This window comes from Neoarius graeffei, chromosome 16, assembly GCF_027579695.1.
Source record: "Neoarius graeffei isolate fNeoGra1 chromosome 16, fNeoGra1.pri, whole genome shotgun sequence".
Lineage (NCBI taxonomy): Eukaryota > Metazoa > Chordata > Actinopteri > Siluriformes > Ariidae > Neoarius > Neoarius graeffei.
Window position 1 is genome coordinate 38,358,811 of NC_083584.1, and position 16,954 is coordinate 38,375,764.

At 39.9% G+C, this 16,954-nt stretch overlaps 2 protein-coding genes across 3 annotated transcripts; both read left to right on the top strand.

The window, feature by feature from the left end:
• The first annotated feature begins 2,006 nt into the window (after window positions 1-2,006).
• On the top strand, window positions 2,007-8,546 carry LOC132900671 (lysosomal-associated transmembrane protein 4A). Its single transcript, XM_060942920.1, has 7 exons — window positions 2,007-2,159; window positions 3,195-3,303; window positions 3,746-3,822; window positions 6,368-6,496; window positions 6,932-7,027; window positions 7,598-7,678; window positions 7,895-8,546. Exons 1-7 carry the CDS (start codon window positions 2,091-2,093, stop codon window positions 7,967-7,969), a joined length of 636 nt encoding a protein of 211 aa, XP_060798903.1. The 5' UTR covers window positions 2,007-2,090; the 3' UTR covers window positions 7,970-8,546.
• A 96-nt stretch (window positions 8,547-8,642) lies between these two features.
• matn1 (matrilin 1) lies at window positions 8,643-15,566 on the top strand. Of its 2 annotated transcripts, none has more exons than XM_060942918.1 (8): window positions 8,643-9,952; window positions 12,309-12,658; window positions 12,784-13,006; window positions 13,615-13,737; window positions 13,872-14,276; window positions 14,361-14,507; window positions 14,595-14,678; window positions 15,134-15,566. In XM_060942918.1, exons 1-8 carry the CDS (start codon window positions 9,871-9,873, stop codon window positions 15,181-15,183), a joined length of 1,464 nt encoding a protein of 487 aa, XP_060798901.1. In that variant the 5' UTR covers window positions 8,643-9,870; the 3' UTR covers window positions 15,184-15,566. The 2 variants fall into 2 exon arrangements, with proteins under 2 accessions (XP_060798901.1, XP_060798902.1); XM_060942919.1 differs by having other exon boundaries at window positions 14,598-14,678.
• Window positions 15,567-16,954: the final 1,388 nt, after the last annotated feature.

Consider the following 16,954-nt stretch of genomic DNA (forward strand, 5'->3'; position numbering starts at 1 on the left):
AAGTATCAGTTTTAGCACTTGTATACATTACAACTATTACTGTTGTTTTTCCACATTTGAGAGGACAGCAGTGCTGTCAATGCTACTTTGAGTAGATCAGACTAATCTAGAATATTTTTATTTGAAAACTACAACTCCCAAGTCCAAAAAAATTGGGACACTGTCAAACAAATAAAAACAGAATGTGAAGATTGGCAAATCAGGGAAACCCTAGATTTCCTTGAAAATGGTACAACACATCAAATGTTGAAACAAATGTTTGTTTTGAAAAATATATGCTCATTTTGAATTTGATGTCAGCAACAAATTTCAGAAAAGTTGGGACGGGGGCAACAAAAGACTGAAACAGCTGTGTAATGCTAAATAAATAAAAATCCCAAACCCTAATTTGATTAATTGGCAACAGGTCAGGAACATGACTGGGTATAAAAAGAGCATCCCAGAGAGGCTGAGTCTCTTGGAAGTAAAGCTGGGGAGGGGTTCACCACTCTGTGAAAGACTGTGTAGGCAAGCAGTACAACAGTTTTAAGAATAACATTCCTCAATGTAAAATTGCAAAGAATTTGGGCATCACATCATCTATGGTATGAAATATCATTTAAAAGAGTCCGAGAATCTGGATAAATCTCTATGCAAGAGACAAGGCTGAAAACTGACCTTGGATGCCTGTGATCTTCAGGCCCTCAAGCAACACTGCATTAAAAACGGACACGTGTCTGTAGTGGAAATCAGTGTATGGGCTCAGGAACACTTCAGAAAACCATCGTCTGTGAAAACAGTTCATTACTGCATCCACAAATGCAAGTTAAAATCATATATAAACAATATCCAGAAACACCACCACCTTCTCTGGGCCTTGGCTCTTTTATGATGGACTGAGATGAAGTGGAAAATCGTCCCGAGGTTTGACAAATCAAAATTATATATAATTTTTTTTTTTTAAAGAAATCATGGACACCATGTTCTCCAGGCTAAAGAGGAGAGGGACCATCTGGCTTATCAGTGAACAGTTCAAAAGCCACCATCTGTAATGGTATGAAAGTGCATTAGTGCACATGGCATGGGGTAACTTGTACATCTGGGTAGGCATCATTAATGCTGAATGAGATATAAATAGTATATGTTTTGGAGCAATATGCTGCCATCCAGACACAATCTTTTTCAGGCAAGGCCTTACTACTTTCAGCAAGACAATGCCAAATCACTTTCTGCACATATTAAAACTGCATGGCTCTGTAGTAAAAGAGCCGAGACGCTAAACTGGCCTGCCTGCAGTCAAGACCTGTCTCCCATTTAAAACATTTGGCATATTATGAAGCACAAAATACGACAAAGGAGACCCTGAACTGTTGAGCAACTGAAATTGTATATCGGGCAAGAATGGGACCACATTTCTCTTTCAAAGCTACAGCAAGTCGTCTCAATTCCCAAATGCTTACAGAGTGTTGTTAAAATTAGAGGTGATGCAACACAGTGGTAAACATGCCCCTGTCCCAACTTTTTTGAAACGTGTTGACATCAAATTCAAAATAAGCATATGTTTTTCCAAAAACAATAAAAATTTTCAGTTTCAGTATTTGATATGTTGTACTATTTTCAATGAAATATAGGGTTTTCATGATTTACAAATCATCACATTGTTTTTTATTTACAGTTTACACAGCATCCCAACTTTTTTGGGATTATAGGATTTCTGTGAACTTTATCCATATAGTGTTAACTCCTTTAACATACTTTTCAGCCATTTGATCTCAATCATATACAGAACAAAATGGGAGGCAAAAAAGGAATTTAAGCACTATAATGGAATAATCCTTAAAGATTAATGACCTTACTACTACACTATTCCTATTGCATAGAAATCATGAAGTTGCTAAACTAGTGTTAGTTTGAACACTTTTATAATTGTGAAGTTTTTAAATTCTCCTATGCATCTCACAAATTGGGCTGACAGAAGTGTGACAATGCATGTGTGAAATCTCTCTGCATTTTGTACATGCGTGTCAGCATCAGGAAGTTTCAGTGTGGTTTGTAAGGCTGTGTCTGTCAGTGTATGTCTCATGGTGTGTGCGTAAGCAAACCAGAGAAAGATGTCTGGAACACGGTCCCTCTGCTGCCATGTCAACACGGCCACCCGAGCCTCTGCCATCTTCTACCTGGTAATATTTTCCTGCTTTCTTACACACCTGTTTAGGAGACAAATAATTTTACAGCATTGGGCTCAAGGGCCTATAGTTTAGCTTAGTGTGTGTGTGCCAGTACTGCAAATGTGACTACAGACAAAATTAGGTATGTAGTCATTTTTAACACTATGAACAGTGAATCTACACTCCATTTTATCTCAGCTCTTCCTGTTTTTGTGTAGTGTTGGTGTTTGATCAACAGCAGTAACGATATCAGTTCATTTTAGTCTGCGCAGCATGAAGGGGAAGTTATTATGGCTAATACACATAACTCTGCAGAGATGTAGCAGGGAGACATTTTGAATGAGTAACACACCCATATACAGTCACGTTAGCAGCACTGTTTGACTCAGTTTGCATAGTTTCCAGAAATAAAAACAAGTATTAATATAGATTACGATTCGAAGATGACTTTCATGAGAAAAAGAGAGAATTTTCTGGAAACTCCCCATTTCAAAACACTCCATTGTGAAAATTCTTTGAACAAGGATTTCTATGTACAATAATGTGGTTTAGTATGACATATTACATTTACGATGTTGGGAAAATATTTGCATTTTACTCTGTAATCTGATTTATTATATACATTTTATAATGTTAGTAATGCTCACATGTGCTCAGACTGTGGTGCGACATCCACTGTGTACTGGTAGAAACTCTGAACAAGAACACGTCTCAGTCAACAGTTTCACAGGAAACTTTAATCAACTCAATCTCACTTAAAATACCTTCACAAAACACTGCCCAAGGGAGGGCTCTCCATCACTATCTGTGTGTTGTCTGCGTGTGTTTTGCAATTTACACTTTTACAGGCTTTTCTGAATGAATCGCTGTTCTTGGGGTGCTGGTTCTGTTGGTATTGGCTTACAAAGAGAAATGAAAACATACCTGCTGCCAGAGTACACACATCCAAAGACACAGACCACACTTATGAATTTATTCCCTCTGACTAGATTTCATTTTTGGTGTGTGTGCGTGTGTGCGCCTGCACGCATATGTGCATGTGTGTAGGTGTTTAATCTGCTGGTGGCTGTGGATTTGACTGTTGGAATAATCCGAAAGAAGGATCCAATCACTATCTCCATTACTGAAATGAGACGTACCCATGGCAATTGCATGTGTGAGTCTTTCACCAGAATGTTATCTAACAGCTTTATCAAAATGCTAGAAATCGAATAACTATCACTTCTTATACACAATCCCTAACCAATTCTCACACTTCTTTTATTTTTTTTATAAGAATATCTCACTTGAATCAGGAAAAAAAAATACATTTAAAATGTGCATAGCCCATTCTCATTGTGACACATGAATAGATGGTCCACTAAACTTTTTTTTTTTTTCCCCCTTGATGACACCATTGCTGGACAAAATTGTGCCTGCACTTTTAATAACCCTAAAGATTATGACTGGTCTTTCTATTAATGATTTTTAGTTTATCATTGCATAATTTTATATGGTTTCAAATTTGAAATAAAAATAACTATCATGTTGACAGTATTAACGTATCATTGTGTCTTGTGTTTTCATTTTTATTTTTAATTTTTATTTTTTGTCTGCAGTTGAAATTGCTACCAACTTTGTTTCATTGGTCCTGATGTCATTCTCCAGTGTGCTGGTTATGTTGTCTCACCGTAAGGTAAATGTATGGTGTGTATGTGTGTGTTTTTACCAACAGGCTGTGTATGAAATTTAAATGGTTAGTTTCAATTTGGTTTAAAAATAGTCTTGTCCACATTCCGTCTGTTGACTTGAACTTAAGTCATTGTTTATCACTAACTTGATCTTAGCAGTTCAAGTTAATTAAAAATTTAAAACTTGTTTACAAGATAAATGTGAAGAATATGAAGTTTGTGTGAGGTGAGAGTTCTGTCCAAAATGCACATAATGTTATGTAACGTATACATAACATTTGCATGCAAGATGTACGTGTGTGAATTAATTAATATTACACGATGTGATTTTTCTCCTTTTTATTATATAGACACATTCACAAACAAAAAGTACCCAAATTTATCAAAATAATTAATAGAGAAATGTATTAGTTTTGGTTCTCCATGTCATGGATATGGGTGGCACAGTGGTGTAGTGGTTAGCACTGTCACCTCACAGCAAAAAGGTTCTGGGTTCAAGCCCAGTGGCCGACGGGGGCCTTTCTGTGTGGAGTTTGGATGTTCTCCCTGTGTCTGCGTGGGTTTCCTCCGGGTGCTTCGGTTTCCCCCACAATCCAAAGACATGCAGGTTAGGCTAATTGGTGGCTCTAAATTGACTGTAGGTGTGAATGTGAGTGTGAATGGTTGTTTGTCTCTATGGTGGTGTTTACATTAGACCGTATCCATATCGTTGTCGTTGCGGATGCACTGTCCGTGCACATTAAAACGCCGGAAAACGACTCCACAGGCGAAACAGTTTGAATCCGCCAGGGCCCACGTATTCAACCCAGTACGTATCTGATCCGGTGCTGTGTAAACATTGAGGAACGAGGATACGCAGTGCTGAGCTCTAGCTGACGTCGTCATTGGACAATGTCACTGTGACATCCACCTTCCTGATTCGCTGGCGTTGGTCATGCCACGTTGGTCATGTGAATGAGCAATACAGGAAGTGTGTTGAGGAAGTCATTAAGTGAATGAGCAATACAGGAAGTGTGTTGGTTACCGTAGCACTAAATAGTCTTGTTGTAATCGCAAAAAATGGCCGTTCTGCGAGGTGAAGAGTGTACCGAACACTGTTAGATCCTTCTAGCATAAACACGAAGGCCATACATGGTGTAAAAAAGGCGTCATTGTAGTACCAGTACCGCCGAAAACAGACTGGCATACTTCATTTTTTACAACGACATCCTTCCACTTGCAAGTGGTGAGTGACTTGCGCATGCCCGATATGCACTGGGATCATGTGACGTGACGTCTAATTAGTCATGTGATTAGCGTATCCGTGTATTGGCGTTGCTGTGTGCACAGGGAACGGTTTTGTTGCGGGCACAGAAATTGTGTGTGTATGCGAATCGTTTTAAAAACGTTAATCTGATGATCCGCTGATTCGAAATAATGTAAACAGGGCCTATGTATCAGCCCTCTGATGATCTGGTGACTTGTCCAGGGTGTACCCCATCTCTCACCCATAGTCAGCTGGGATAGGCTCCAGCTTGCCCGTGACCCTGCATAGGATAAGCGGTTTAAGCTGTTACGGATAATGGACAGATGAATGTCCCAGATGTAGCTTGGATAAAAAAATATAAGTGGCGTATTTCCCAGTAAAACACTCATGTCATATATATATATATATATATATATAAAATCACACACAATTTGTAATTTTTTATTATTATTATCATCAAATATACCATGCACTGAGAGGCTCCAGTTGAAATTATGGATTCTCTGAGGTGACTGTCATAGTACTATTTCCTGCCCCCTCAGAAAATAGTACTATGCCAGTCACTTCAGAGAATCCATAATTTCAACTGGAGCCTCTCAGTGCATGGTATATTTGATTTATATCCCTCATCAAAAAATTCCAAACTAAAAGTGTTAAGATTAAATCTCGGCATAAACTCACTGGAGGCAGCCATGTCTGTTGTTTGTCAGCACAACCTTCGACCTCCCTAGGCATGATCATGATATGTAGATCTACATGCACAGAAATGCTCGTGGAGCCGCAGCTGTGACTTGAGTCGGCTGTATAGCTTGAAATTTTGACGTCAGTTCGTGGTATATCCTGGATATACCATAACTGACTCACTCCATATCCTTTTTTTTTTTTTTTTTTTTGACATCACGAGATTCATTGCTTAATCAATGGTAGAACTATTTTATGTCGCATGAACCATCCTTAGCCGATCCCTGCACGGGAATTTTTTGATGATGGATATAATATATATATTGTGTGTGTTTATACACATGTTGGAAGGAATGTATTGTAATATCTGTTCATTGATGAATTTGGTAATACACAACACAATTTACCCAGAATTGAGAGTCTTCAGAAAAACATCCGTTTCAATATTTTGAATGCTGGTGGAACATGAAGTACTACCTCTTGCTCAACCCACACACCTTACAACATTTAAGGACCTTGAGGACATGAACATTTTAAGAACGAAAACTTACTTTTTGTTTGAACTTGGTTATCCTGTGTATATGAAAGAATTTGTTTGTAATATCTATTTCTCTGCTTCATAGGGGCCAATGTGCGTGATGCCATTTGTGCTGTTCATGTTTCTTGAAGTGGCTCTGAGTCTTCTCTCCTTGTTTGATGCTCGTTTTGGACTTCCTGGCACTCCCGCATATGGAGATGCTCTACGGCTGGCTGTGAGAAACTCACACTTACCCAATATAACGTTTACACTCTAAACAAATTTTCTTTTTATTTAGTCATTCTCCAGCTCATGTTTCACTGATAATTAATGGTATATAAATCAAGGTAAAGCTGACTGAAGGAAAATTCAAATTCCATAAGCAATACAGTGGTACATACAGTATCAGCAATGTATATAATATTTTTTTTAATACAAGTAGAAAACATACAAGCACTTTGAGTCTACTTGGCAAACTGGCTTCTAAAATAATGGAATTTTATTATATAGTTTTGTATGTATTTGATGGGTGGTCGGGTGTGTGAGTGGTACACTTTACTCTGTCTTGCTTATAATCGGTAGTTCTATGACTGACACCCAGGCTAATAAACCTCAGGAAAACAGAAATAAGATGTTGTCTCATTTAAGGTATGTCTCTATGCCTTTGCAGTCAAACCTAAAAGGTGGGGTCAGGTTGGAAGGAGAGGAGCTGGCCCGTGTCACCTTGATGTTTGGAGTCCTCTTCGTGATGTACATACTGCTGAAGGTCTGAATTTTATGCTGCGTGTGTGTGTGGTTTTTGACCATGTATCTGTAGCTATTTCAGAATAAGCTTGATGTGCACCGCAGATAATGACATTTCCTACACAGAGGCTTCCTGTAATTTGCACACCTTCACATTCACACGTTTACATCTTCAGTAACAACTGTTACTTACCTTAATATGCATAGCCAGAAAATGTATCTTCTCATCTGTCAGTGGGTGTTTGACACAGTAAGGGTCTTTTTAGCTTTACAGCTGTGTGAAAACAGAAAAAAACAGTTGGAGAGACAGGAAAGGTGGAGGGAAGTGGAGCAAGAACTTAGTCAAAAAGAGCTCTCTGTCCTCACTTGAAATTGAATCCTTACTGTATGTGTAGTTATAGGGAGTTTAAATTGAGAAAGGAGAACTGAAACTGCTTTCTTTTAGCATTTTCATCGTGCGTGCGTACGTGTTTGTGTGGTTGGTTGATTGGTGGTCTGTCTACCAACCTCTATGTGTATACAGTTCAGGACTTGGATACAATCAGTGTTGGATTAATAAAGATGGTGCTTTTATTTTTTTGGTGATCTGTAGGTGTATATGCTCCAGGTGTCCATTCGCTGTTACTATGCACTGAAGGAAGCACGTCTTCTAGCAGCTGAGAGCTCTGTGATGGTGAGTGGGTTTTAGTTGGTGATTTCAAAGTAAATCCTACCTCTCTAACACAAACCTGTTTTTCTCAATAAAAAAATAGTTAACATTTTGTGTGTCCTTATAGTCATCTGACATTTCCTCTTATTCCATCATAAGTCAACAGATTCAATCACCTTTTACATTCTCTAGTACTTACTATAAATCACGTACCAAATTTGCACTGTTTTTAATTCACAGGTGAAACTGCCCTCTTATGATGAGGCTCTGAAGATGAAACCTGAGGCCACACTCCCTAATTATCAGGAGCCATAAGGCAGAAAGCAAGCATGCAGACTTGTTTCATGCACTTGCAGATGCGCACACTTGCACCAGCAACATGCACGATGGCACAGCTATGCACAAATAAAAAGCACTCATACTCCTAGCTACAAAGCTTAATATGCATAAGCCTGCTTTCAACGGTTATATTTTATACACTGGAAACCAGTATTTCCATTTATACTGCCACTCTCATAAACGACCGTATATTTTGAGGATCCGGTACTGAAACTTCCTTTTATTTTGCTGGTTTGACTCTAGACCAAAGTGATTTTCACCAACACAAAATCCTGTCTGTGGATCTCAGAAATGCCAAAGATTAATTACCATAGAGACTGTGATGTATCTATTAATTAGAGGTTAAAACGAAGCAAAATAATATACACAGAAGTAGAAAGACAGTAGAAAATTGTTAAATTATTGAACTAATAATCCAGATTTGGTTCATTATTAAGGTAAAGCTATTTTTGTTTGTTTTTTGGAAATGTATGGAAGTAAACAGATTTCATGTAGAGATGGTGCCTAAAAAAGTATAATTATACAAAATAAACTTCATAACCAGCTTAAAATATTCTATTCTCTGGACTTTTTTCTAAGGAAAAGAGTTTTCCAGCATGCAGGTGTGGGTGTAAGGAGTTAGAAATATTTAACCTCACACAAACATATTTACATGGACAAACAGAGAGTTTACGGGAAGTTGGAGTTAACAGTTTGTTTCTCTGGGCATTTGTAGATGTTTGTTTTTAGCATACTGGCAGATAAAAGACAAATAAATGTGTGAAAAATTATTCTTTTGGGAGAAGTATTGGGGTGTGTATGACTTATTATTGGCAGTGGGCAGAATCTAACCTGTGTGTATGTGTGCTTGGTACATAGTAAGGACGGGAATACGGTTTTTACCACAGAGTTGGGACCTGTTTGGGAAATGAGGACATTGTGGCTAGTCCTCACTTCTTCAAAGGGCTGTATGACTTATTTTAGGGTTCAGGATAGAATTAGGTTTGGGGTTAGGCATTTAGCTGTGATGGTTAAGGTTAGGGTAAGAGGCTAGGAAATGCATTACGTCAATGGATGTCCCCACAAAGATAGGTGTGTGTGTGTGTGCTGTATACATTTAAGCTTATTTTCAGGATTCTGGCCATTGGTGAACTTGAATTTGCTGTACACTGACCAACTTTGTATTGTAAATAGCTCATACACAAATTATAAAGATCCATTAATCAACGAAAACTATCTATAGAGTTTATGTACATGAAGTAAAAATGCCAGTTTTTCCCCTCTATCTCTCACACATACTGACTCCATAACAAAATGCCAACATTTTCCTAGAAGTTTCCTAGAATATGTGCACACACCCAAATACACACACACACACACACACGCATATGGACTTGCATGGCTCTATATGATACATAGACTTGACACATGCTCACTTACAAGCTCAAACAGGGCTAGCTGTGTTATGAGTGCACTCATGCTTCCTGCACACATCCTGTGGATAAACTGATGTATGTGTGTGATATTACTTTGAGAGGAAAACTGGCCAGAAAAGAGAGATTCATCAGAATGTTTATTCAAGTCTGACCCCAAGTCAAGGACCCTCCCAGAGCCCCAAACTAACCTGGTCCACCTTATACACACATACACATTGCATAGATCAAGATATGTTTGTTTTTCCATATCCAAACTGTAATTTTTGTTGCAGGTATTTCCCCCTCCTCCCCAACAAACTCTTATAGACACACCTTATGGATGAGGGGGGACGTCTCTAGACCTACCATAAGTGTGTCTGTTCTTGTGTGTGCACTGATAACCTAAGAGTCTCTCACTCTCTGTAAATCGGTGTGCAGCTGGTTGCTGAGACTGTCATTAGAACTCTTGTTCCATACATAAGTATGGCGTTGCTAGGGTTTGTGATGCTACTGTGCATCTTGGGAGCTCAAGCCACTTTGGACCTTCGACATGCTGCTGCCATGGGTGAGAAAACCAACATTTTATTTATATCTATTTATGAATGAGAAAGAGATATCAGGCGATGAACTCCTTTACTCTGAACCCTACACTTTTACACCTCAGTTCTAGCTCTGTTAATGGGTTCCATTTAGAGGGTTTTTTCCCTCTAAAAGGGAAATCCTCTTTTGTAGGCTTTTAAAGGGTTCCATAGAGGGACAAACAAACTGAAGAACCTTTTCATCAATAGAAATGAATACTCATTAAAAATGTATACCTGTGCTTATGAGTAAATGTATTTCCTTATTTGTTATATTCATAAAACAGCTGAGTCTGCACTGAAGTTTAAATGAGTGCAACTGATTAACACTTACTGGTGTACATTTGTAATTTTTGTATGTACTGTATGTAAATTTATAGTTATTTATTTAGGTTCCAAATTCAAAATGGTTTAAAGTTGAGCTAAGCAGTTTGAGGGTCTGACCGTTACAAACAGAAAGCTTACAGGAAGTTGGAGATAAACTTCCTCTATACATCTCATCTCATTATCTCTAGCCGCTTTATCCTGTTCTACAGGGTCGCAGGCAAGCTGGAGCCTATCCCAGCTGACTACAGGCGAGAGGCGGGGTACACCCTGGACAAGTCGCCAGGTCATCACAGGGCTGACACATAGACACAGACAACCATTCACACTCACATTCACACCTACGGTCAATTTAGAGTCACCAGTTAACCTAACCTGCATGTCTTTGGACTGTGGGGGAAACCGGAGCACCCGGAGGAAACCCACGCGGACACGGGGAGAACATGCAAACTCCGCACAGAAAGGCCCTCGCTGGCCACGGGGCTCGAACCCGGACCTTCTTGCTGTGAGGAGACAGCGCTAACTACTACACCACTGTGCTGCCCCGGTTCTGTGGATAGTTAATGATTTTTAGCTCCCTAAAGGGGTTAGGGAAACAACCCCGCCCCCCCCCCCCCCCCCCCCCCCAAAAAAAAAAAATAAAATTAGATGTAGGTGTTGATTTTGTGCATAGTGGCAGATAATGGACAAATGTCTTAAACATGATTTGTGTGTGCACACTAGTTGATACTTAGCAGAAGGCAGAACTTGAACCAAGGCAGCATGAAGTGTGTGTGTGTGTGTGTGTGTGTGTGTGTGTGTGTGTGTGTGCGCACGCATGCACGCACAGGGCCATAGTTCAATATGTGTATTGCTCAATGTTATCTATGTATGTTTGGGATGACTTTTGGTATATATCCAGTATACCCATGTACTTGGAGACACTACTCACAGACCCACTGTGATTCATTGGGAACACTCACATCATCATAGTCCTCTGTTGGGCATTTCATTGGTTCCCCTCACTTCACCTTTCCTTACCATTGTGTCACCTGTTCAGTCTTATTTTGCATTCTAGAGCTTGTGTATATACTATAGAGTATATTACTGATAGCAAGCATGATGTATGTACACGCAAGTGTACACTGCAAAAAATTGAAAACTGAATTTGAGGAGAAAATTACTTAATACTAGTGAAATTATCTTTCTGCATGGACAGATATTGTACTTGACATCTTAGAATAAGTTGGTTGCACTCTAGAACTAGGTTTAATAATCTCAGAATTGGTGTCTTGTATTCTTCTCATAGGAAATGCTAGATCATTTCAACTTTTCAAGATATTTTCACTTGCTAAGATATCATTTTTTGCAGTGTGAAGATGACTGCTAGAGACAGGGAGATTATACAGTTGGGACAGTGGCTGATTGCTGTGTAATGAAGAAACTGTTGGGGGAAATGATCTGCAAAAATCTAGAAAAATATATTCACGTCGTTTCTACAGTCGTGTACAAAGAGGTCCTTTACACCGGGTGTGTATGTGTGGCTATGTGCAAATACCTGTGGTAGCATGTATAATCAATGGGAGTTATTATGAGTCTTGCCAGCACTGTAAGTTTATTGAGCTACCTACTGACTTTACACTCCAACCTTCTGTTTCATCCCCCTGTCACCCCTCCCACACACACACACACACACCAGCATAGATCTCAGTGCGATCATGTTACCCAGAACTATTAAAACCTCTTTCTTTTTTTTTTTTAATGAATACTCACTGAGAACTAGATCAATGGTTATTTTGTTGAATGTTTTAACTTGATCAACTGTATTTATCTTGATAAGCAACCTTCTGGCATTTATGTGTCAGATTCTGGTGCTGCTAATTCTAGTTGCATAAACCTACAGCACATTCTAGTTAAACTTTCATGGTTACAATGGTCACTGGAACACCAGCTCTGTGTAGATGCATATTAATTGATTTAAACTGCAATTTCTCCAAGAATGATCCCAATTCTTCTGGCTTTTTTCCTTCCCCTTTGTAGCTGCAGGACTGTGTAAGACCAAGCCTACTGACCTGGTCTTCATCATTGACAGCTCTCGGAGTGTGAGGCCCTCTGAGTTCGAGCAGGTCAAGGTGTTCCTCAACAAGATAATAGAAGGTCTGAATGTGGGGCCTGATGCCACACATGTGGGTGTTGTGAACTATGCCAGCAAGGTGAAAAATGAGGTGTCGCTGAAGTCCTACAAGACAAAGGCTGCACTAATCAAGGCTGTATCAAAGATCGAGCCACTCTCCTCTGGCACCATGACTGGCTTGGCTATCCAGTTTGCCATGAATGTGGCCTTCAGCGAGGCAGAGGGTGCACGCGTCAAATCCACTGATATCAGCAAGGTAGGGATTAAGTTATGCTCTATAAACAGCCTTAAATACACTAAAACCACCAATTCTTACAATACTCTTATATCAGCAGATTCATTTATTTTATTATAACCAACTAATCTTTCATGTGAGCACAGGTAGCAATCATTGTGACAGATGGGCGGCCACAGGACAATGTGCGTGACGTTGCAGCAAAGGCACGGGAGTCAGGCATTGAGATATATGCCATTGGCGTGGGCCGAGTGGACATGAACACACTGAAGCAGATGGCCAGTGAACCTCTGGATGAGCACACTGATTACGTGGAGAGCTACGGCTTCATCGAGAAGCTCACCCAGAAGTTCCAGGAAGCCTTTTGTGGTGAGTATGTGAGGAATAGAGAAAGGTAGCTGGTGAGGGAGGGATGGAAGGATGGACTCCTCAAGAAGGCTCATAATCATCATTCACCAGGGTCAAAAATAATTTGCAACCCTACTGTAGATGGCATGGAGTTTCTGGGAGCATGCTGTCTTTTAGTGCTCTTTTTCATCCCACCCCCTGAGATGGGACGAGTGAAGTACATGTGATCAGTGTTATGAATGTAGCTCTTGTAGTGCAGTGGTTCTCAACATCTAACAGAACTAAGCAGAAATACTCAGAGTTATAAGGACAGGTTATAGGAACAGAAAATTGAGGAAAAGTTGAGAACCAGTGCCTATAGCAAACTTGTATCAGAGCAACAGGCACCTGAATGTACATTATAATCTGCCTAAAAGGTGCCTCAGGTACCTAGTTCCCCTCAGGTGTGTGGCCCTCTGATATGTTCCAGTCTGTTTTAAGGATTTGTTGTTTTCTCAATAGAGCACAGCAAATCATTAAATGTGACTTACTCTTCTATTTCTTACTTAACATAGTATTATTCTCTCCTTTCTAACTCACCCCACCTACCATCCTGTGTGTGTATGTGCGTGACACCCATGGTGGCACAGTGTCCGACTTGTGCGCAACTGGTGATCATGACTGTGAGCACATTTGCGTCAGCATACCTGGATCGTTCAAGTGTGCCTGCCAAGAGGGCTACACACTCAAAGAAGATGGCCGTTCCTGCAGTGGTGAGTATATGTGTGTACTGGCTAAATGTCTGTATTATACCTGCAAACTAACCAGAAGGCACTAGAAGACCTCCCAAGTCCATAACTGCTTGAAGCGTCCAACCACAAACTGCTCCATCTTCTTGCTGTCTCAGCCTGCAGTGATGCTGCCACAGATGTGGTCTTCCTTATCGATGGATCAAAAAGTGTGAGGCCAGAGAACTTTGAGTTGGTGAAGAAGTGGATCAACCAGATTGTGGACAAGCTGGATGTGTCGCACAGAAATACCCATGTAGGTCTGGTGCAGTACTCTAGTGCCGTCAAGCAAGAGTTTCCTCTTGGAAAGTACAACAACAAGAAAGACATCAAGGAGGCCGTGAAGAAGATGGCCTACATGGAACGTGGAACAATGACCGGCCACGCTCTTGGTTTCTTGGTGGACAAAAGCTTCAGCACTGTCCAGGGTGCCAGGCCTGGGGCAGCCAAAGTGGGTATTGTCTTCACTGACGGCAGGTCACAAGACTACATTGGAGATGCGGCAAAGAAGGCCAAGGAGAGAGGTAACAATAAAGGACACTCAAACTAGTTTAGTATAATACTAGAGCTCAAGGATCATTTGGTTATCTGTTTTGGTTTGTATTTAGGCTATAGGATGTATGCTGTAGGAGTTGGAAATGCAGTTGAGGACGAGTTGAAAGAAATCGCCTCAGCTCCAGAACATTATTTCTATACTGCTGACTTCAAAGCCATAAACGAGATTGGCAAAAAGCTGCAAATCAACACTTGCCCAGGTAAAACCACTGCAATAGAAAATAGCATTATAATACAGTTTAAAAAAAAAAAACATATACTCACTAATTTGACTGTTCTTGCACCAGTAGCTGAGGATCCCTGTGAATGTGAGTCTCTTACAAAGTTCCAGAAAAAAGTGGAAGAGACACTCCAGGCATTAACAAAGAAATATATCCTTTTCTCTATGTTTGTATCAAACAGTTACAGGTCTAAATTGGTAAGTATGTGGATGCGTAATTATGTGAAAATTAAATATTCCTGCTAATTTTTTTGAAACTATATAGATATCTAGTGGTTCCTAATTTATTTTAATCTGTTTTTGGTTTAATGTGTAATTGTAAATTAAAGGAATGTGTTGTTCCTGATGGCTTGTCTAATTATATTCTGATGGTAACCAGAGCTATGAAATGAGGCACTACTGGTCATGATAGTAGTAGTAATTAATAGTAATTAAAAAAAAAGTATACATTCAGGAATCTGGTGGGATGGAAACCTTTAAGCTGATCACCTTTAAGGTTATTACGTGTTGGAATCCATTAAAATTTTTACATATATTTAGCAAGACCATACAGATTAAGAATGCACTCTAGATATGTTTTATGCTTTTCCTTGACAACTCAATTACTGGAGGGAATAACAAAGAGGATCACTGCTCTGGAAAACAAAATCGTGTGAGAGATGAGCACTCTACTCCCTGTCACAACACCCTCTCACCATTTTCACTCACTACTGCTGAGTCACCTCGTGTGACGTCTGATTCCTCTTCCTGCCTTTTGCTTCAGTTTTCTCACTACATTTGCTTTAAATCACTAAATTCCCCAGGACTGAAGCACTGATCATCATGGTGTTTTTATTTATACATGATTTCACTATTACAGGGAAGAGATGTGTGCATGTTAAATACAGAGCAATTACTCCCTGATGGAAGCATTATACTGAATTATCTTTAAAATGTAATATAGAAAGTGCACATGAACATGAGTGCTCTTGTACCATCAGCTCATCCATATGATAAAATGTACTTAAACTATGCAATTTAAAGGAACAGTCCACCGTACTTCCATAATGAAATATGCTCTTATCTGAATTGAGACGAGCTGCTCCGTACCTATCCGAGCTTTGCGCGACCTCCCAGTCAGTCAGACGCAGTCAGACGCGTTGTCACTCCTGTTAGCAATGTAGCTAGGCTCAGTATGGCCAACGGTATTTTTTGGGGCTGTAGTTAGATGCGACCAAACTCTTCCACGTTTTTCCTGTTTACATAGGTTTATATGACCAGTGACAGGAAACAAGTTCAGTTACACAAATTGAAACGTAGTGATTTTCTATGCTATGGAAAGTCCGCACTATAATGACAGGCGTACTAACACCTTCTGCGCGCTTCGGCAGCGCATTGATACGGAGCTCAGATATCAATGCGCTGCCGAAGCGCGCAGAAGGTGTTAGTACGCCTGTCATTATAGTGCGGACTTTCCATAGCATAGAAAATCACTACGTTTCAATTTGTGTAACTGAACTTGTTTCCTGTCACTGGTCATATAAACCTATGTAAACAGGAAAAATGCGGAAGAGTTTGGTCGCATCTAACTACAGCCCCAAAAAATACCGTTGGCCATACTGAGCCTAGCTACATTGCTAACAGGAGTGACAGCGCGTCTGACTGCGTCTGACTGACTGGGAGGTCGCGCAAAGCTTGGATAGGTATGGAGCAGCTCGTCTCAATTCAGATAAGAGCATATTTCATTATGGAAATGCGGTGGACTGTTCCTTTAAAGGCCTCTACCATCTCAAAGCAATTTTACTTTTACCACAAGCTCTATTTTTGGTCATTCTCTCGGTCACTTGTTGTTCTTTCTGTTAGTGAAGCAGCTTCTTTCACTACAACTTTTGCCCAAACAAAAAGATATATTGGATTTTGTATGGTATATAAATATTAATTTAATATAAAATGTGACTTGAAATACATGCATGGATGCTTGTTTCCTTTCTGAAAAAAAACAAAAAACCCCACAGTAGGATATACATATGATTACATAGAGGTAATTATGTACACACACACACACACACACACACTGCCCACTTAAACAAACACACAACACAAGCATTTCAAAATCAACCTGCTTGTTATAATTCAATAAAAATCAGTTGTGTCTTAGTGCGTCTGTATCTCTCTCTGTGTGTGTGTGTGTGTGTGTGTGTGTGTGTGTGTGTGTGTGCACGTTTTCTTTGATGTCCTGAAAGTAAGAGAAAGTTAAGGTGTAACACTTTTCCTACCACACAGTGCCACGTTTATGCAGTATGGTGTGATCAAGTCAGTCAGTAGAACTATATTGAATTTCAGGGATGGGTACTTTGTGAGGGTGGCACGGTGGTGCAGTGGTTAGCGCTGTAGCCTCACAGCAAGAAGGTCCAGGTTCAAGCCCCGTGGTAGGCAAGGGCCTTTCTG

What these genes read in the sequence shown, in the direction of transcription:
- matn1 (XM_060942918.1), top strand. Translation starts at nt 9,871, where the DNA reads ATGGCGTTGCTAGGGTTTGTGATGCTACTGTGCATCTTGGGAGCTCAA. An exon ending in TCGACATGCTGCTGCCATGG is followed by an intron (nt 9,953 to 12,308) that starts GTGAGAAAACCA and finishes TCCCCTTTGTAG; the next exon opens with CTGCAGGACTGTGTAAGACC. An exon ending in CCAGGCATTAACAAAGAAAT is followed by an intron (nt 14,679 to 15,133) that starts ATATCCTTTTCT and finishes CAACTCAATTAC; the next exon opens with TGGAGGGAATAACAAAGAGG.
- LOC132900671 (XM_060942920.1), top strand. Translation starts at nt 2,091, where the DNA reads ATGTCTGGAACACGGTCCCTCTGCTGCCATGTCAACACGGCCACCCGA. An exon ending in TACCCATGGCAATTGCATGT is followed by an intron (nt 3,304 to 3,745) that starts GTGAGTCTTTCA and finishes TTTTGTCTGCAG; the next exon opens with TTGAAATTGCTACCAACTTT. An exon ending in GAGATGCTCTACGGCTGGCT is followed by an intron (nt 6,497 to 6,931) that starts GTGAGAAACTCA and finishes ATGCCTTTGCAG; the next exon opens with TCAAACCTAAAAGGTGGGGT.